Source organism: Cervus elaphus, chromosome 12 (genome assembly GCF_910594005.1).
Source record: "Cervus elaphus chromosome 12, mCerEla1.1, whole genome shotgun sequence".
Classification (NCBI taxonomy): Eukaryota; Metazoa; Chordata; class Mammalia; order Artiodactyla; family Cervidae; genus Cervus; species Cervus elaphus.
In genome coordinates this window covers 39,460,830-39,480,339 of record NC_057826.1, presented here as the reverse complement: position 1 = coordinate 39,480,339, position 19,510 = coordinate 39,460,830, and the positions used below count along the sequence as shown (strand labels likewise).

Sequence of the window (19,510 nt, the reverse complement as noted above, 5' to 3'; positions counted from 1 at the left end):
GAGAAATGCAAATCAAAACCACAATGAGGTACCATTACACGCCAGTCAGGATGGCTGCTATCCAAAAGTCTACAGGCAATAAATGCTGGAGAGGGTGTGGAGAAAAGGGAACCCTCTTACACTGTTGGTGGGAATGCAAACTAGTACAGCCGCTATGGAGAACAGTGTGGAGATTTCTTAAAAAACTGGAAATAGAACTGCCATATGACCCAGCAATCCCACTTCTGGGCATACACACCGAGGAAACCAGATCTGAAAGAGATACGTGCACCCCAATGTTCATCGGAGCACTGTTTATAATAGCCAGGACATGGAAGCAACCTAGATGCCCATCAGCAGACGAATGGATAAGGAAGCTGTGGTACATATACACCATGGAATACTACTCAGCCATTAAAAAGAATTCATTTGAACCAGTCCTAATGAGATGGATGAAACTGGAGCCCATTATACAGAGTGAAGTAAGCCAGAAATATAAAGAACATTACAGCATACTAACACATATATATGGAATTTAGAAAGACGGTAATGATAACCCTATATGCAAAACAGAAAAAGAGACACAGATGTAAGAACAGACTTTTGGACTCTGTGGGAGAAGGCGAGGGTGGGATGTTTTGAGAGAACAGCATCGAAACATGTATATTATCTATAGTGAAACAGATCACCAGCCCAGGATGGATGCATGAGACAAGTGCTCTGGCCTGGTGCACTGGGAAGACCTAGAGGGATTGGGTAGAGAGGGAGGTGGGAGGGGGATCGGGATAGGGAATACATGTAAATCCATGGCTGATTCATGTCAATGTATGACAAGACCCACTGCGGTATTGTAAAGTGATTAGCTTCCAACTAATAAAAATAAATGAAAAAAAAAAAAAGTTTGCTGTCATTGCTATAACAGACCATTGCAAAACTGGTGGCTTTAAAGAATAGGAAGCTATTCTATTATAGTTCTGCAGGCCAGAAATCTGAATTGAATCTTAACATGGTTAAAATCAAGATGTTGGCAGGACTGTGACGCCTATGGAAAGTCCATGTGAAACTGATCCCTTCCTTTTATCCACATCTAGAACTGAGTTCCTTGTCTCATGGTCCCTTCCTCTGTCTTCAAAACCAGTGATGTAGTATTTTTTCTCTGACTCTGCTTCTATCATATGGCTGCCTTCTCTTTTATCTACAGTTGTCTCCTTCTGCAACCCTCCTACAAGGATACTTGTGATTCTACTTAGGGTCCAACCAGATAATCCGGATCACTGTCTCACTCAAGCTCATTAACAACTTTTGCAAAAGCCCTTTTTCTGTCAAAGGTAAGATATACATAGATTTCAGGGATTAGGACATGAATACCTTGTAGGGCCCTTATTTAGCCTACTGCAGCATGTCTCAGCAGGGGGATTGCACTAGATTTTATAGGGCTGCTGCTGCTGCTAAGTCACTTCAGTCGTGTCTGACTCTGTGCGACCCCATAGAAGGCAGCCGACCAGGCTCCCCCGTCCCTGGGATTCTCCAGGCGAGAACACTGGAGTGGGTTGCCATTTCCTTCTCCAATGCACGAAAGTGAAACGTGAAAGTAAAGTTGCTCAGTCATGTCCGACACTTAGCGATCCCATGGACTGCAGCCTACCAGGCTCCTCTGTCCATGGCATTTTCCAGGCAAGAGTACTGGAGTGGGGTGCCATTGCCTTCTCCAGATTTTATAGGGAGGAGCAGACAAATTACAAGTGGAGTCATTTATAGTTGGGATTGTTTTTTTTCAATCAAAGGAAGCTTCAGTGAAACAGAAAATGTTTAGCTGGTTTCAGGGGAACAAATAATTCTAATCTTGGCTAATTATTCATGAGACAAGAAAGTTAGAGATCTCTGACTGTGTCAACAAAAGGGGAATGGTCTGGGTTAGGCCTTGTCAGCAAAAATGGGAGCCATTTACAAATCTTATGAGAGTCATGAGAAAGAGTGGACAGCAAGCCTTATCTAAGCTTTGTGGGGAGTAATGGCTCATTACAGTTAGTCATTTTCTAAAACACAAAAGGATGGGGAATTTGGAGAAGAAAATATTGAGATTTCTTAATCATCATTGTTTTCTAGGATCCGAGGGGGTCACAAAAGTTCAGCACTGTCATCATCTTCTCATCCTTAAATCTATTTTCATAGATGCCCTCCCTCCCTAAATACCCTGTATAAGTACTGCCCTTTCTGTTAGTCTCTGTCATGCTTTTCTCTTTATTTCCTTCACAGTATTTCTCATAATCCATAATTATTTTGTATGCTTGTTTGCTTGTCTCTTCTATACCATAAACTTTTTGAGACCAGAGAAGATGGTTATTTTAAGAGCTTAGAACAGTGTGTCTGCATATCTTTAGAGCCTGGCACATTTTGGTTGAATTGACCAAAGAAACAATACCAGATGGTCAGCAAACTCATTGGTAGTGAAATAAATGAGGATAAAAATAACAGTGAGATAAACAAGGAGAGACATTCTAGGCAGCAGGACCCACATATTCAGAGAGACACAGTGGAGGGTGTGGAATGCGGTACATGGCTGGCATGGGATGGGCTGAGCTTGGTGGGTTTAGCTCCACAGTGAGTTGAAAATCAGACCTCCAAAGAGGTGGCTGGGGAATACTTCCTATTCCCCTCAGTGCTTGCATCCATTCACCCTTCCAACAAATCTTTCTGAATATATTCAATTTGCTAGGCACTGGTCTAGACTTTGAGGACAGAGCAGAGAACAGACCAGACAAAAACTAGTCTGACAGTAAATAGAAGAAGCAATTAAAATAAATTGTGCTGAATGTTAAAGAGAATAGCAAAGCACAAGAGTGAGATGTGGAATGTAGGCTTGCAGTTTAGAGAAAGTGCCCAAGGAAGGCCTCAGTGAGAATATGCTATCTGCCAGGTATAGGATTCCCCAGTGGCTCAGTGGTAAAGAACCCGCCTGCCAATGCCGGAGACACCGAAGACATGGGTTCAATCTCTGGGTTGGGAAGATCCTCCGGAAGAGGAAATGGCAACCCATTCCAGTACTCTTCCTGGGATAATCCCATGGGCAGAGGAGTCTGGTAGGTCATAGCACATGGGGTTGCAAAGAGTCAGACACGACTGAGCATGCACACAGGTGTGGGATTGGGGGTGGAGGCCATTTAACCAACCTTGAAGGAAGTGGCATTTGGGAGAAAGGCATTCTAGGCAGAGATCACAGCAAGCACTCAGGTCCTGAGGTGCAAACTCACCTGTAAGAAGGCTGGTGTGGTCTAAACAGAGTGATGGGAGGAGAGACATTATAGAAGATGAGGTTATGGAGGCAGGGACTGAGGGCTGCAGTTGTAGGGCCTTAGAAGCTTTTGTAAGGACAGTGGCTTTTCCAGTGAGTGAAATGGGAAACCATTGGAATATTTTGGTAAGAGGAGTGATATCCCCTATTTCATTGAACAGGATTGCCTGGGCTGCTATTCTGATACGAGACAGAAGAGGATCAAGGCCTGAGGCAGGAAGACCATGCAGGAGGTTACTCCGTGATCCAGGTAAGAGATGATGGAAGTAGTGCAGAACAGGAGGTGGCAGTGGGAATGATGAGAAATGGTTTGATTCTGGATGTACTCTGAAGTCTGTAAAATTTGCTGGTGGGTCAGATGTGAAGTAAGAGAGAGAAGTCAAGGATGACTACAAGATTTATGACAAGGATGGGGTTTCCATTTACTGATATTTGGGAAAGTGCTAAAAGAGCATCTTTGGGAAGGAAGATCAGTTTGGGACACATCACCTCCAAGGTGCACGAGTAATATTTTAAAAAATAGAACTCATTTTGAAAATGTTCCTGTGAACATTAGGAAATTATAGAACTGGTAATCATATCTCTCCAACATGCTGGTTGCATTAGTTTAATATCTTTCAAGACATGTTATTGCTTACTTCTCTGAGCTTCTCACCTTCCCTGAGAAGTTTCTACCACTTCTTTGTTGGGAGAAGTACAACAGGAAAATTAGAAAATTTAAGTGTGTAACTGCTTTGGAAATAACAACAGGAAAGCCTGCAGGTGAAATCTCTCCTTTTTCTCATCTCTTGGGCCTCTGAAAGAGCAGCTGAACTGAACTTGGAAACTGAGGAAAGCCACCAGCTTTGGGGAGATGGCTGCATAAGAGCAGAACCCTGGCTTTGGCCCCCAGGGTTCTGCAGCCGAGTCCACAGCTCGGCAGTTACCGTGCCTTTCTCTAACTGCCTAGCTTTGACCCTGAACAACCCTATGCAGAGAGATCTTCCAGGCTGAGATAGATAGCCTCAGCTCCTTGCTCCAGGCTTCACTGCTTGTCCCTTTCTCTGAAGTGATGGCACTCATAACCTGGACCCTGGCCTCAGCTTCTGAGTTCTTCTGCACTCCTCATCTTGAACCACCCAAATTGAAAATACACTCTTTAAGTTTCACCCAAGAGCTCCATACACCCTGCTTCACTGCAGTCATTCCATGTAAATTAATTTTCCAGGTAACTGAAGCTTAGCCATCATTCAATGTCAATTACATGAAGGGAAAATTTTCTGAGGCTGAACTGTAAACATTCCTGCTTTCTTAACCAGAGTGCATAAAACAAAACTGAACTTGTCAAGCATTAGGCTGTCTTCCCACCAAGTGATGATGTCCTCAGGCTCTAGTGAAGTACCTGGATTCTGTGCCTCCTACACTTACAGCCTCAAACTGCTGTGTTTTTGAGGCTTGTATGTTCTTTTAGAAAACATTTTTGATGTTTTGCTGCACCATCCCTGCTGTCTTTTTTTGCTAGTTACTGCTTGTTTATTTGGATACTTCACAGGCCATTTTTAACTTATCTGATTCCAAGCTTGGGTCTTAGTAGCTGATATATATTCTTCAGACATGTGAGATAGCATTTGTGGTCATTGGAATTGTAAGGTGGCCCCTTCCATGCTCATATCCTGTGAAATCTCCTCGCCTTGAATCTGAGCTCGACTTATGAGTATGATGGGATGGCCACTCCAATGACTAGGTTACCTACGTGTTTGGCAAAGTGAAGGGACTTTGATTATGTAATTAGAGCCTTATGATCAGTTAACTTCAATTTAGAAGGAAGATTGACCCAGGTGGGGCTGACTTAAGCAGGCAAGCCCTTTGAAAGATGACCAAGAGGTAAGAGGTTTCCTCTCCTGTTGGCCTTCAAGAAGCAAACTACCATGAGTTCTATGGCAGCAAGAAAATGAATTTGACCAGCAAATGCATAAGCTTGGAAGAGGACCCTGAGCCTCAGATAAGAACAAAGCCCTGAACTTGCCTGGTGGTACAGTGGATAAGAATCCACCTGCCAATGCAGGAGACATGGGTTCAATCCTTGGTCTAGGGAGATCCCACATGTCATGGAGCAACAAAGTCTGTGCACAACAACTACCAAGCCCTTGCTTTAGAGCCCACAAGTCAAAACTACTGAGCCCGCATGCCACAACTACTGATGCTGAAGTGCCTAGAACCTGTGCTTTGCAACAAGGGAAGCCATGGCAAGAAGCCTGCACACCGCAGTGAAGAGTTGCCCCCACTCAGCACAACTAGAGAAAGCCTGCATGCAGCAACGAAGACCCATCACAACCAAAAATTAATTAAAAAGAAAACACAGCCCTGGCCAACACCTTGACCGCAGAGTTGTGAAACCCTGAGCAGAAAACCCAGTTAAGCTGTGCCTGTACTCTCAACCATAGAAACTGTGAGATAATAAATGGGTATTGTTTTATGCTGATATATTTGTGATAATTTATTATGCAGCAACAGAAAACTAATACAGCAGCCTATTTGGATTTTGTATTTGAAAGGGTAAAAGCATACTGCACTTGCAATGCATGGGTTCATACAAACTTAATCACATTATTATAATTACCCCATCCTACTATGCATAATATCAATTCTGAGTTTTATTCTGCTCAGGAAATAAAACTCCAGAACCTATTAAAATTATATTTGTCCATTCCTGAGCCTCAGCAAATAAAATATGCAAGGCAGTAGTGGTAAATTCAATTCAACATTTCTCTTCTCTACTACTTTTCCTACCCAGGAGAGAGTCATAAGTTAGCAAAACAAATTCTTAAAAAAAAAAACAAAAACCCAAATGGAACAAAATTAAACTTATCAGTGGCTGTGTGGTGGAATCAACTTCTTCTACAGTGATATTTTAGCTACTTATGTTATAAATAAGTGCAACAAAATATAATAGTATAATATCTCATATTTTTTAGTACTTTATAAAACTTTTAAAAGTTTATTTCATATGACCTTCACAATATATGTCACTTCAAACATGAATTAATAACCAAACACAGACTAACAAGCTAGTAACTTGTTTATTCACATATTTTATTTTTAAAATATTGTTTTTGCATAATTATTATTGGTATATAGTAAAAAAAGCAAATCTTTTTCACAGCTGTCCTTCATTAATCTTGTTTTCCTCTCCAGATTCAACCCTTAACTGGTTTCTTATGCATTTTTCTAGAGGTATTCTATGCAGTTACAAATAGATATTAAAACATGATACATTACTTTTGGGAATTTGTATTTTACTAATAATTGATATATTTTGTTGGAATTTAATAATTTACCAGGATAGAGATTTAAAGGACATTCTCCCAAGTTGTACCCATAGTTCCTCGGTCATTTGTAAATTTGTGTATTTAAATTTTATCCTTTGACTTTCCTTCTTTTTTTCTTTTAGCAATAGCAACAAACAGCACTTGAGCTTATCAAGTGCTGTTTTTGTCTGTTCTAAAAAAATAATGTCGAACAGTTAAGTATTTATCACAAAGTACTCAGCTTTTAGTACACAAGGTCTCGTTTTCTTGTAACAACTCTCAAAGGCAGATCTTTTAATAATGCTCATGTTACATAGGAGAAAATGGTTCTTCAGGAGGCCAGGTGATAAGCCTTCCACTAGTAAGAGGGAAAACAGACTCAGCTCCTCTCTTTCTGACTCCAGAACCTCAGCTTTTAATGTTACTTCCCTGCTTTTCTTCCTTAATGTCTTCTTCATGCTTTCCTTTAATTACTTCGTACAGTTTCTAAATTCTTGAGTGGATCATTAATTTTCATTTTCCTTATTTATTGATAAATCCGTTTATGGATGTAAATCTACCTCCAAGCCTGCTTTATCAGCATAAAATACATTTTGTTATGTGGAATTCTCAATGTCATTTTTGCTAAATAGTCAAATGTGTTATTCCTTTCTTTTTTAAAATTTTGCCGATTTATTTATTTTTGGCTCTGCTGGGTTTTCATTGCTGCTTGGGCTTTCTCCAGCTGCAGCAACTGGGGGCTAATTTCGAGTTGTGGTGCTTGGGCTTCTGACTGTTGTGGCTTCTCTTGTGAAGCACAGGCTCTGGGCCTGCAGGCTTCCATAGCTGTGGCTCCCGGGCTCTAGGGCACAGGCCCAGTAGCTGTGGTGCCCAGGCTTAGCTGCTCCACAGCATGCGGGATCTTCCCGGATCAGGGATTGAACCTGTGTCTCCTGCACTGGCAAGTGGATTCTTTACCGTTGAGCCATGAGGGAAGCCCTATTTCTTTCTTTTTTGACCTGAAATAATTAGAATTTTATTTTTGCAGTAGGGTTTTTGATGTTGTTTATATATTTGTAGGTATGATTAGTTTTATTTATTTATTGTGATAAAAGTACAATATTTCCTATTTATACATTTTAGAATTTACTGAGTTATCTAATATGTAGTTTGTTTTTATAAACATTCTGTTCTCCACTTGGGAATCCAGACAGATTTCATCCTTATGTCAGTGTGTCCCCAGCATCTCTGCGGAAAAAAATGGAAATATCTAGGTGGACTGGCTCCAGGTGAATTGTGGGAGCCAGCAAGGAGCCTGTAGATGCTCAGTGTGACGATAAGCAGATGTGCCGATCTTCTGTGATGGACACAGTGATCTCCACCTCACCACCTGATTATCATTACAATCCTCCTATTTAACTTTAGCTAAAGATCTCATTGCTATCATCTTGCAGTGCCAGTTTAGGAGCCCAGCATCCTAACAACAGCGAGACCCAAGGACAGGATTACCCATCTGAGTTTTCTTCTCTGTGTTACGAGAAGTTGTGCACTGAGGGCTGATTTTGTCTCTGGCTCAGCCTCTATGGCTGGCACATATCTTTCTGGTGGTTTTCAAGGACACCTATGAGATTCTCTCCTGCAACACCCATATCTGCTGTGAGTGCTCACCAGATACACCTTGTGGCTTCTCCCAACAGCCCTTCTTGGTATTCATCCCAGTGCTCCACTCTGTCTCTCCTATCTTCAGCTTCTTACCTCTTCACATGCAGGGAGGGGTTAGTGGAATCCTCCCAGGGTCTCTTGCAATTATTTCCTGTGACACTGAGTTTTTCTCAGGAGCATTGGTTGCAAGCTGACCTTTTCTAGCTTCCATCGATCTCATGTCAAACTCAAGCTTGATTGTGTTTCTAAAAATGTACAATGTACATGGCTTCCTTTCTTGGGTTCCTGCTATGATGCAGAACTTTCCTATTTGTGTGTTTCTTTGGTCATTTCAGAGAGGATCTGATAGCCGATGGAGAAAGAGAAATAGACGCCTTTGCTCTAGTTGTGTTTTGTTTTGTTGGGTTTAACAGAAGTCTGGTCATTCTGCATTTACAGTGCAGGATATACTGGGTTGGCCAAAAAGATCATTTGAGTTTTTCCATGTTATAGAAAAACCCGAACAAACTTTTTGCCCCACCCAAATACAAAGAGAAATAACCATGCAAATTAGTGATTGAATATTTGGATCTGAGACTTAGGGAAGCTCTGAGTTAGAGATATACATTTAGAGGTCTTCGCTGGTGGCCCAGTGCTTAAGAGTTTGCCTTCCAATGCAGGAGGTGTGGATTCTATCCCTGGTCAGGGAGCTAAGATCCCCACCTCATAGCTAAAAAAACAAAACATAAAACAGAAGCAATATTGTAACAAATTCAATAAAGACTTTAAAAGTGGTCCATATCAAAAATCTTTTTTAAAAAAGAAAGAAATATAAATTTGGGAGGCATCAGTCCGTAGTGGGAGTCACATCACAGTAATAGGGAAGTCTGCTTAAAGCAGAAGTTCCAAAATCTTGTGGATCATCAAAATATACAGATTCCTTGGTCCCTCTCCCAGAGATTCTAATTTAGTAGGCCTATGATTGCCCTCAGGAATCTATAATCTTTTTTAAAGCCTTCCACTGAAAGTTCTAAAATTGAGTATTAAGGGCATTGTAAGACAATGTTCCCGGTATGTTCCTCCTTATATTCTTAAGTTTTATATCTATGGGTACCTGGCTATGTTGTAGGATGGTGGCAAGGTCATCAACTGACAAAGTGGTGAAGATTTTGAAAAGTCATTGTGAGGAAAGTGTAGGGAAGCTGATGAGACACATGTATAAAATGAGGGGACAGAGGAAGTTGGACATCAATGAACATGAATGTGTACCTTCTTCTTGCTCAGAAACCCGATTGTGAACAAAGAGATTATAGGAGGTTGGGCAAATAGAGTTGGATAAATCAAAGGACAAGGACAGGACACTGAGGGCTACAGAAACCCGCTGGCAGCTGACCATACTCCCATCTTTTCAATTTTCTGCTACCCTAACCTGTTTCCCTGCTCTTGACCTCAGGATCACCCATCCCGTTTTCTCTCAGTCCATGTTCTCCTCCTTCATTAATTTCTCCTTTGTTATCCCTTCAGTCACTATCTTATCAATAACCTTCAAAAAATTAAATAACTAGTTTAAGGTAATACAAGTAGTAAATGGTGAGACTGAGATTTGAACTTAGGCCAATCTGAGTGGTTTTTTTTAATCACTACTTTATTTGACCCCTGCAGTCGGCATGGTGATGCCCCACTCAGACCCTGTTTAATAAAGGCCTTATTGTCTCAGCATCTGGGAGTGCTGTCAGCAGACAGACTTCAACTGTCCAGCCCTTTGGGATGGCTCAGCTGCAGAGACTTGCCACTTCTAGGTTCATACCCCTTCCTAGGGCCACCCACCTTCAGTGACTGATGTATGTGACTGATGTATGTGGGAGTATAAAGGTCTGGCCCTCTCAGACGTCCTTGGGACTACTCTGAATGCACCTGTCTCCAGAGCTCCCTGTGGGGTCACTGAGGCTGTCCTTGGGACTGCATTTCAGCTCACCTTTCCCTAATCCTTCCTGCTTTCTCCTCCTTCCTTCCAACAGCACTCCTTTTTTTTTTTTTTTTTTTAATTTTTTTATTAGTTGGAGGCTAATTACTTGACAACATTTCAGTGGGTTTTGTCATACATTGATATGAATCAGCCATAGATTTACACGTACTCCCCATCCCGATCCCCCCTCCCACCTCCCTCTCCACCCGATTCCTCTGGGTCTTCCCAGTACACCAGGCCCGAGCACTTATCTCATGCATCCCACCTGGGCTGGTGATCTGTTTCACCATAGATAGTATACATGCTGTTCTTTTGAAACATCCCACCCTCACATTCTCCCACAGAGTTCAAAAGTCTGTTCTGTATTTCTGTGTCTCTTTTTCTGTTTTGCATATAGGGTTATCATTACCATCTTTCTAGATTCCATATATATGTGTTAGTATGCTGTAATGTTCTTTATCTTTCTGGCTTACTTCACTCTGTATAATGGGCTCCAGTTTCATCCATCTCATTAGGACTGATTCAAATGAATTCTTTTTAACGGCTGAGTAATATTCCATGGTGTATATGTACCACAGCTTCCTTATCCATTCATCTGCTGATGGGCATCTAGGTTGCTTCCATGTCCTGGCTATTATAAACAGTGCCCAACAGCACTCCTTAATAAACATGCTCCATGCTAAACTTTGTTTCCTAGGGGACCTAACATGCAACAGCTTCTCCAAGAAACAAGAACCAGAATTTCCTGTTATAGGAGTCATGACTTCTCACTGTTTCCAGAGACCCTCTCAAGTGTTTCTGAGAAGTGTCAGGGCCCAGATGAAGAGCTGGGTGCTCCTTGTCCTGGTCACCAGGATAGCATCTAACCATTTGAATTTCAGGTACAGAAGACTCAAGAGAGAGGGTTAACTCAGGCCTGAGTTAAGTCCAATGGTGTCAGATTCGGAATACAGATATCCTGCTTCTTACGCTTTGCTATTTCCCTTTTCCCTCCCTAGTCATCCTTCTGAGGCCAGAGTCTGACTCGAAATCCTGATCTTGAATCCCAACTTTAAACAACCTACAAATGAGTGAGGCAACTGATTAAAATTTTCAGGCTCACATCTGATAACACCATTGCAGTGTGATTTTAGTGACTGAAAGGAAAAAACAAGACCAGAGAAAATGAATTTGAGTGCTTTTATTTCAGGTTGACTTTTTCCCCCTCATATTTTTTATCAGTTACAATAAACAGTCACAATATGTCAGGGAAAAATAATCAACACGTCCATCAGAAAACAATTTTGGTAGTTTTTAATGTGATTAAGTATTGTATGAGTACTAACAAATGAAAAAAAATCAATACTTATATATTCCAAATTTGCAAATTTTTCTACATCAAATTTTAATTATCTTTTCACTCTCTACAATCATTAATATAAAGTAACTAAAAATATGATTCAGGATATATTTCTTTATAACAGTTTGAAAATGTGTGATGTTTGGTTTCCAATTAGATATCTATGAAGACTTCATCTATGCTAACCACTTAATTAGAAAAAAATATTCAAAGTAATAAAATGTCTAAATATTTAGTAGGGAAAGCAATTAAAATTTATATATTAAGAACAGAATATATGGCATTTTAATCAGAATATATTTTGCTTCCTCTTTCAGCTAATATATTTTTCAGTCAGCCCCAAATTGAAGCTGTATGTTATCAGCAATTGCTCAGATCACTCTCAGTATATAATCTGTTATATTAAATTACCTTACTTAGGTTACTGCTTTAAACACTGTGGAGACTCAGGTTACCTCTTAAAGTTTTTAGCTATTGATTTTCAAATCTTCTTTGTGAATGTAAGCTTCTCAGAAGACCAAGTATAATCATGTTTCCTGCCCAATTGGTCTTTTCCTTTGATAACCACCCATGGTTACTATATCAGTCTGTCAATAAGCGTTTAATGAGAAACTGCTGTGGGGCTGAGGCCACTACCAGGCCCTAGAAGCAAACCAAAGGTTAGGTGTGCCTGGAAAAGCTTACAATTAATCGAGTTTTCATGGGCATAATAAGCCAGCATATGTTTGCTTAATTTTCATGTTTTTAAATAGCATTGACAAGATGTTTTTCTAGGGGTAGCATTGGCTTTGACACCCCCTTAAACTGATAAAAAGAAAATAGTTCCCATTAAGTAATAATTTGAAAATGGCAGAATTTACTTGGAAGCCTATAGGATAGTCTTCTAGGTTTGAATATCCATAGATCACATTTACAACATAAGGTACTGGAACTTGTTTCCTAATTATTCATCCATTAAATTAAAATGTGTTCTAATCCTTTAAGGATAAAGATCTTTTAAGAGTAAAATGTCAGGACATTTTTGTGATTTCCTCTAACTAGTAAGACAGGAGGGAGGTTCTTCGTGAGGATTTCCAACCAAGCCATGTACAACCAATCTGATATAGATCCTTTTCTTGCCACTGGAAGGCTCCTGACAGCATGGAAGAAAAGTAAAGAACAAACATGACAATTAGTACCAACAGATCATCATTAGCTATCTGAGCTATATAATAACAAGTAGCCTAAACCTTATATATGCCTCCTCCACAAAATGAAAGCACTGAAATTATTTTGAATATAGATGTTAAACTGAGATATTTCTCAGATAATACAATTATTTACAAACCAGAAACATAGACTTGGACACTGTACTAGAATAGAAAGTGTGGAAGTGAAAAGTGAAAGTGTTAGTCGCTCAGTCATGTCCGACTCTTTGCCACCCTGTGGACTGTAGCCTGCTATACTCCTCTGTCCATGGAATTCTTCAGGCAAGAATACTGTAGTGGGTTGCCATTCCCTTCTCCAGGGGATATTCCCGATTCAGGGATCAAACCTGGGTCTCCTGCATTGCAGGCAGATTCTTTACCATCTGAGCCACCAGGGAAGCCCATTAGAATAGAGGCAAAGCATAAATAGATTTTCACTCTTTAAATAGAAAATGTGACCAACCAATACCTTTCCCCGTTTTTCTGAGGGGAAAATGATTTTTCCTAATAGTTTAAAGCTCTTATTATATTTGGGAGAAATAGCTACTTGGGCTCTATCACTCAACTCAGGAGACCAGTCTATCTCTTAGATGAATAGTCTTCCAGTGTAGACCTTGCTTGAAGACATACTTACCCTTGTACCTAGGAGTTAGATAATGAGGTATAAATGTGAAATTGCTGGCTTTCATGTTTAGCAATGAATCTCTAGATAAGCATTCATATTTCCAGCAGGTATACCCCTAATATTTGTGGGGTGGAGGACAAAGAGTGGAAATGGAAAAGCTCACTCTTTTTTCTCCTGCCCTGGCCTCTTCCCACATGGTAAGGAGCCTTGAGAACATGCCAGGGACTCCACACCTCAGGAGCAGCTATCTAGGGAAGGGGCCTGTGAACCTTGGCCAACTCTGGGCTTAATTGGCAGGGAATTCCAGGGTCAGGTTCCTAGAGTGAGGTCTAGACAGAAAATAAGGGTTCTAGGTGGGCATGTGTCGAGGCCCTTTCGGTGGGACATGTCTGGAGCAAAGTCCATATGGAGCCCTCTAAAGCCCGTGGGCCCCAATTTCTTAGAATGGTATTTATTTTCCCACATGTTCCAAATTTAACTTTCCACCTGAATAGTTTTGAGCTTTTATGTTGATTAACCCACGTACCTGAGATTTCTCTGTAACAGTCTTAAATGTCTGCAATGATACTTACAGGACTATGAGATTAGCAGCTCTTGAGTGCTCCTGTAAGAGTTCGTTCAGTCGAACTTGGCGGTAACTCTGTGGACAACATTCAGATTTTGTTGAGGGCAGTTTCCCAGAATTATGAATGAGAATTTATCTTTTTTCCTCTAATTATAGACAAGTAGGAAAGCCTCATTAAAAAAAAACACCTTTTCGTTCAGGTTTGGAAACCTACAGTGTTTTAGAAACTCATGGAAAATATTATAAAGAATAAGACCATTGTGCTATGTTGTTAAGTTGCTAAGTCATGTCCAACTCTTTGTGACCCCATGGACTGCAGCATGCCAGGCTCCTCTGTTCATGGGATTTCCCAGGCAAGAATTCTGGAGTGGGTTGCCATTTCCTTCTCCAAGGGATCTTCCCGACCCAGGGATTGAACCCGTGTCTCCAGCTTTGCAGGTGGATTCTTTGCCACTGAGCCACCTGGGAAACCCCATTGAAGTATAGTGGCTTATTAAATTCTAGAAGAAAAAGACAAGCAAGCAACATGGATAACAGTAAAAAGATGAGAATGGCCAGTGCTGGGGAACAGGTTTGCAGTGGAAGAAACCTAACCTAATCATGATACTAATTTGGTATGCTAAGAACATAGATTATACCCTAGTCTAATCTTTCTTTAAACTCTTTGATTTTTACCAGCACGGGAGACTGGTTTCAATGAAAGAGTCACCAAAAGACTCATTTGGAAAAATAACTACATTAACTATTTTGCAGTGATGAGAGTAATATTTATTATTACATTTCACTGGTTCAGAAGCCAAGGCTTAGATAAGTGATTTGTTCAATTATATGAAAAGCTTTTGTTAGAACCAGGCACTTTGTCGCTCAAAGTTTATGATTCTTAGCTCAGTATTTTTTCTACTAAATTTGAAAGGCTTTTAATATCTCCTGCTCTAATCTGTTCCAACTTCAGCTCCTAATATGGCTTATTTAAATTTTGTAATTTAGAGCTTCTTGAGGCCCTTTTCTTTGAATGTCTAATCTAATTCAGATGGTAGTCCTTCTGCCTTAGTCTTCTGTCCTTGCCCTCTTCATCATCCTCACTGTTGCAACTCCATTCAGTTCAACCCAGAGGCAGGTAACTTCCATCTTGCTGGGTTCTCTAGAAAAGCTCACCATTTCACATCCATCCTACAAGATGTTCCAGATCCAACTTGCATATTCATTGTTCCAGTTACAGATTTTCTCAGATCCCAATGTAAGTTTTTATAGCTAATTTTATAAGGTTAAAATTCTTTATTGTGTCAAACTGTGAGCAATCTATATTTACTTTGCATATGTATTGACTGAAATTATTTTAGTCTGATGGGTCTGTCTCCTTTTCTATAAAGTTAAATTGGAAAGAAGACTTCACAATATGTATCAATAGCCTGTTTTCAACTTAAAAAACTTGATTTTATACTAAAAAATGAAAGCAGTTTTCTAAATCCTCACTTTCAATAACAGGATTGAAAAAGGACTTGAAATATGCAGAAACCCTAGATCGTGAATAAATGAAATTCTGTAATAGATACATTACTTCTTGATCTTTAAATCAACTACTGTTTTCCTTTTCAGCTAGTTAGATAGCAAAGTAAAGATTAAGGAAGAAAAGTCCTTACCTTTTCCTTGACTGCTTCCAGTTCTGCATCTGTAATTTTCCACGGAGTTTCTCTCTTTAATTTCTCAGCAGTTGTTAAATCTTTGCAGCTTTCATGGAGACGATATGGTTCAATCATTTCTTCAAAGACTTTCCAGCTGAAATTGGAATTATAAAAGAGGCTCACAGTGGGAAACTAACTCATTATTTCACAGATACTCCAGGTGTGACTAGGTATGCTGGCTGCAGAATCAGAGCTGAATGTCATGCAAATCTTCTAAGAATTATCTTTGCAGGAGACTGTGAGTAAAACCATGGCTATCATAGTGCTTCCCTACCCAAGGAAAGACCTTAAGGGGTATGAGGCCTTGATAGCCTACTAGCTATTATTACTAAATCCTCAATATAAACACACAAACACATAGATGGTAATTACTCTGCAATTACATGTTCTACATAGTATAGTCAAAGGCACAGTTTTAACGTAGACACGTTAGCCCATAAATGAGTTTCCATTTGCTTATTTTACAGGTCCTATGGGAGATATTCATGAATTAATGTAGGAGATGAACCAGCATCCCTGAGAGGTGGATAGGGTTGCCCTCCTCACCTTTAGCCCACATGGCAGCTCCCGCCTTATGGCAGGAGGCTGTGGGTAGGTTGGAGAACAGTGAGTGAGTTTAATGGCTATAGAACAATCTGAATGTTTGCCGTAAATAATGCTGCCTTTGTCCTTCTGCTGTCTGATGTTGCTGCCTGAGATGTTCAAATGGCTATTGTTCAGGTGCATATTAGAGGAAAGAACAAAAATCAATAACATTTTAAAATCTGAGGCCATTTTAGAGCAATTAAGAAAAAATCATTGACTAGAAAATTAGGAGCAGTATCTCAGAACTGTAGAACATTTTAAAAATTGCTGAAAAATCTCATTCTTGTCTGTCATAAGAATCTCATAATATTTATTTTTAACATGATAGCACAAAACAAAACGTAATTTATAGGAGTAGTTGTCTTCCCTATGCTACTATAAGATGATCTCAAATATAAATAGTTTCCTTTTGTTTTATATATCATGGCTTACTTAAAGCTTAATAACTTTGGAATGAATGATAACTAGGATTAATGTGCTTTTAGGTTAAGGAATTAAAGCATGAAGCAATGATTTCAGTTTCCCAGATGGTGCAAGTGGTAAAGAACCTGCCTGCCAAGGCAGAGATGTAACAGACATGGGTTTGATCCCTGGATTGGGAAGATCCCCTGGAGGAGGGCATGGCAACCCACTCCAGTATTCTTGCCTGGAGAATCCCGTGGACAGAGGAGCCTGGAGGGCTTCAATCCACAGGGTCACAAAGAGTCAGACATGACTAAAGTGACTTAGCACAATGATTTCAGTGGCCTCATCAGTTTTCCTGATTTAGGACTTGCAGATGAAAGTACAGAGATTACTAAGGAGTAGTTTGTTCCTACCAGTGTGCTGCTGTTAACAGATTGAAGAGATACTTAATGCAGTAGATTTCTGATGCTTTGACTTATTCAGAATGGTAGACAATGACTGGGAAGGAATAAGACTGATATGCCCAATTATTCTTTCAAGCATGCAATACTTTCATCTGCTATTCCTCCCAACATTGCTGTGCTTTTAGAGACCTTGGTGGTCATCAGTGCAGAGGTGCTGGCCTAGGAGAGAAGAGCCTGGGTTCTTGCTCCCATTCTTCCGTTGTCCTCCTTGACCTAGATAACCTTGACAGGGGTAACAATGGCTGCTCAGAGCTGGTGTGAGACTGATGCGAGTGTTAGTATGATGATTTGGATGACCATGCTCTGAAAAGTATGCAGTGCCCTGTAAAAGCAAGATATTCATTTTACTCAACAACCACAGGACTGAGGTTAGCAGTTGATGGTTTCTCTGTTTAAGCTTTACATACAATTATTTTGATCAGGGATAAGAGTTTTATTTGCATCTCAGTCCAGGTGCTTATTGGAAAGAGCACTTCAAAAATAGTCTCCTAAGAAATGGAAAGTGGAATAAAGATTGTTTGCTTGTCCTCCCAGGCAGCCATACTATGTTTCTCCATTGTAGTTTGGATGGGAATGACTCTATCCTCAATATCAGCCGGTCAGCACAATTCTATCCCTTTTGCCAGCCAGATTGGCTAAATTGGGCACATAAGCCAGGCAAGCTTGATCTAGCATTTCACTGACCATAACAAGTGGCTCATAGCTTGGTGGTCCAAAGGTCGTTTTAGATTTCTATTTTGATTCTCTATTAAATCTGGTCATTCTTATTGTTTCAGTTGTTATTTAGTTGCTAAATTGTATTCAACTGTTTTGCGACTCCATGAACTGTAGCCTGCCAGGCTCCTCTGTCCATAGGATTTCCCAGGCAAAAATACTGGAGTGGGTTGCCATTTCCTTCTCTAGGGTATCTTCCTGACCCAGGGATCAAACCTGAGTCTCTTGAACCTCCTCCATTGGCAGGCGGATTCTTTAGCACTGAGAAACTAGAGAAGCCCATGATCATTCTTATTATATCTTAAAATTGATTCTAGAATAGTTTAAGTATTCAGTTCAGTTCAGTTCAGTCACTCAGTCATATTCGACTTAAATATAAGTGAGAATTAATTCAATTAAAAAAATTTACTTATAGCTTTCCTGCCTTTCCCATCCTTGTTCCTCATAATAAGGTTAAACTGCATAAAAATTTCCCCTAAAATTCATATAAAATTTCTTCTCGCACATTAATGTATTTGTTGTTTTTGTGATCACACTAGCATATTTAAGCTAAATTATCTAGTTAATTGCTTCCAGTTTCTCTTTGATTTCTGTTTAATGATTGCTATCTTTTTGGCCTATGACTTTTAATTCAGTCTATACAATAAAAAAAGAAATTTAACCACAAGAACTTTTCAGTTTCCCCTGGCCCAATTGTTTTCTCATTAACTTAGCTTTTTACTCCCTTTCACCCTTTAGTTCAGTTCAGTCGCTCAGTCGTGTCCAACTCTGCGACCCCATGAATTGCAGCACGCCAGGCCTCCCTGTCCATCACCATCTCCCAGAGTTTACTCAAACTCGTGTCCATCGAGTCGGTGATGCCATCCAGCCATCTCATCCTCTGTCGTCCCCTTCTCCTCCTGCCCCCAATCCCTCCCAGCATCAGGGTCTTTTCCAATTAGTCAACTCTTCGCATGAAGTGGCCAAAGTACTGGAGTTTCAGCTTCAGCATCAGTCCTTCCAATGAACACCCAGGACTGATCTCCTTTAGGATGGACTGGTTGGATCTCCTTGCAGTCCAAGGGACTCTCAAGAGTCTTTTCCAACACCACAGTTCAAAAGCATCAATTCTTCGATGCTCAGCTTTCTTCACAGTCCAACTCTCACATCCATACATGACCACTGGAAAAACCATAGCCTTGACTAGATGGACCTTGTTGGCAAAGTAATGTCTCTGCTTTTTAATATGCTATCTAGGTTGGTCATAACTTTCCTTCCAAGGGGTAAGTCCAGTCACCATTTGCAGTGATTTTGGAACCCCCCAAAATAAAGTCTGACACTATTTCACCTTCTATTTGCCATGAAGTGATGGGATCAGATGCCATGATCTCAGTTATCTGACTGTTGAGTTTTAAGCCAACTTTTTCACTCTCCTCTTTCACTTTCATCAAGAGGCTTTTTAGTTCCTCTTCACTTTCTGCCATATTTATAGATAACGTTTCTATGATAGAATGTCTCCATCAAGATATACTCATGTTTTATGAGTAGCTGAAAGATCTGTTAAAGGCAGTTGAAGGACATTTAACATTAGCCTCCAACATGGAAATCATTGACGGTGAACTATTTCTAACATTGTGTGAAAATGGGTGATCAAGGAAGAACAGCAGTCAGGAGATGGTTGTTAATGGTAGACCAGGGCTGTCTAGCCATAAGGCCCCTGTGAAAGCTGAAGTTGAGCCAGCATTGTAAGCTTTGGGCTCTAGGCCTGGGGTTGCATCAGGCCACTGAAGAGTTCTATTTCTCTTATTAAACCACTCAGTG

The 19,510-nt window shown here is 40.2% G+C and overlaps 1 protein-coding gene across 4 annotated transcripts in view; it reads right to left on the bottom strand.

The window, feature by feature from the left end:
* Positions 1–11,309: 11,309 nt before the first annotated feature.
* Positions 11,310–19,510, bottom strand: part of SLC12A1 (solute carrier family 12 member 1) — an 88,498-nt gene continuing 80,297 nt past the window's right edge. For all 4 annotated transcript variants that reach the window (XM_043920871.1, XM_043920874.1, XM_043920873.1 and 1 more), the window contains 3 exons: positions 15,501–15,636; positions 13,868–13,935; positions 11,310–12,615 (listed from right to left, as the gene is read on the bottom strand). In XM_043920871.1, the coding sequence (XP_043776806.1) occupies positions 12,480–12,615; positions 13,868–13,935; positions 15,501–15,636 (340 nt within the window). In that variant the 3' untranslated portion in view covers positions 11,310–12,479. The remainder of the gene's footprint in view (positions 12,616–13,867; positions 13,936–15,500; positions 15,637–19,510) is intronic.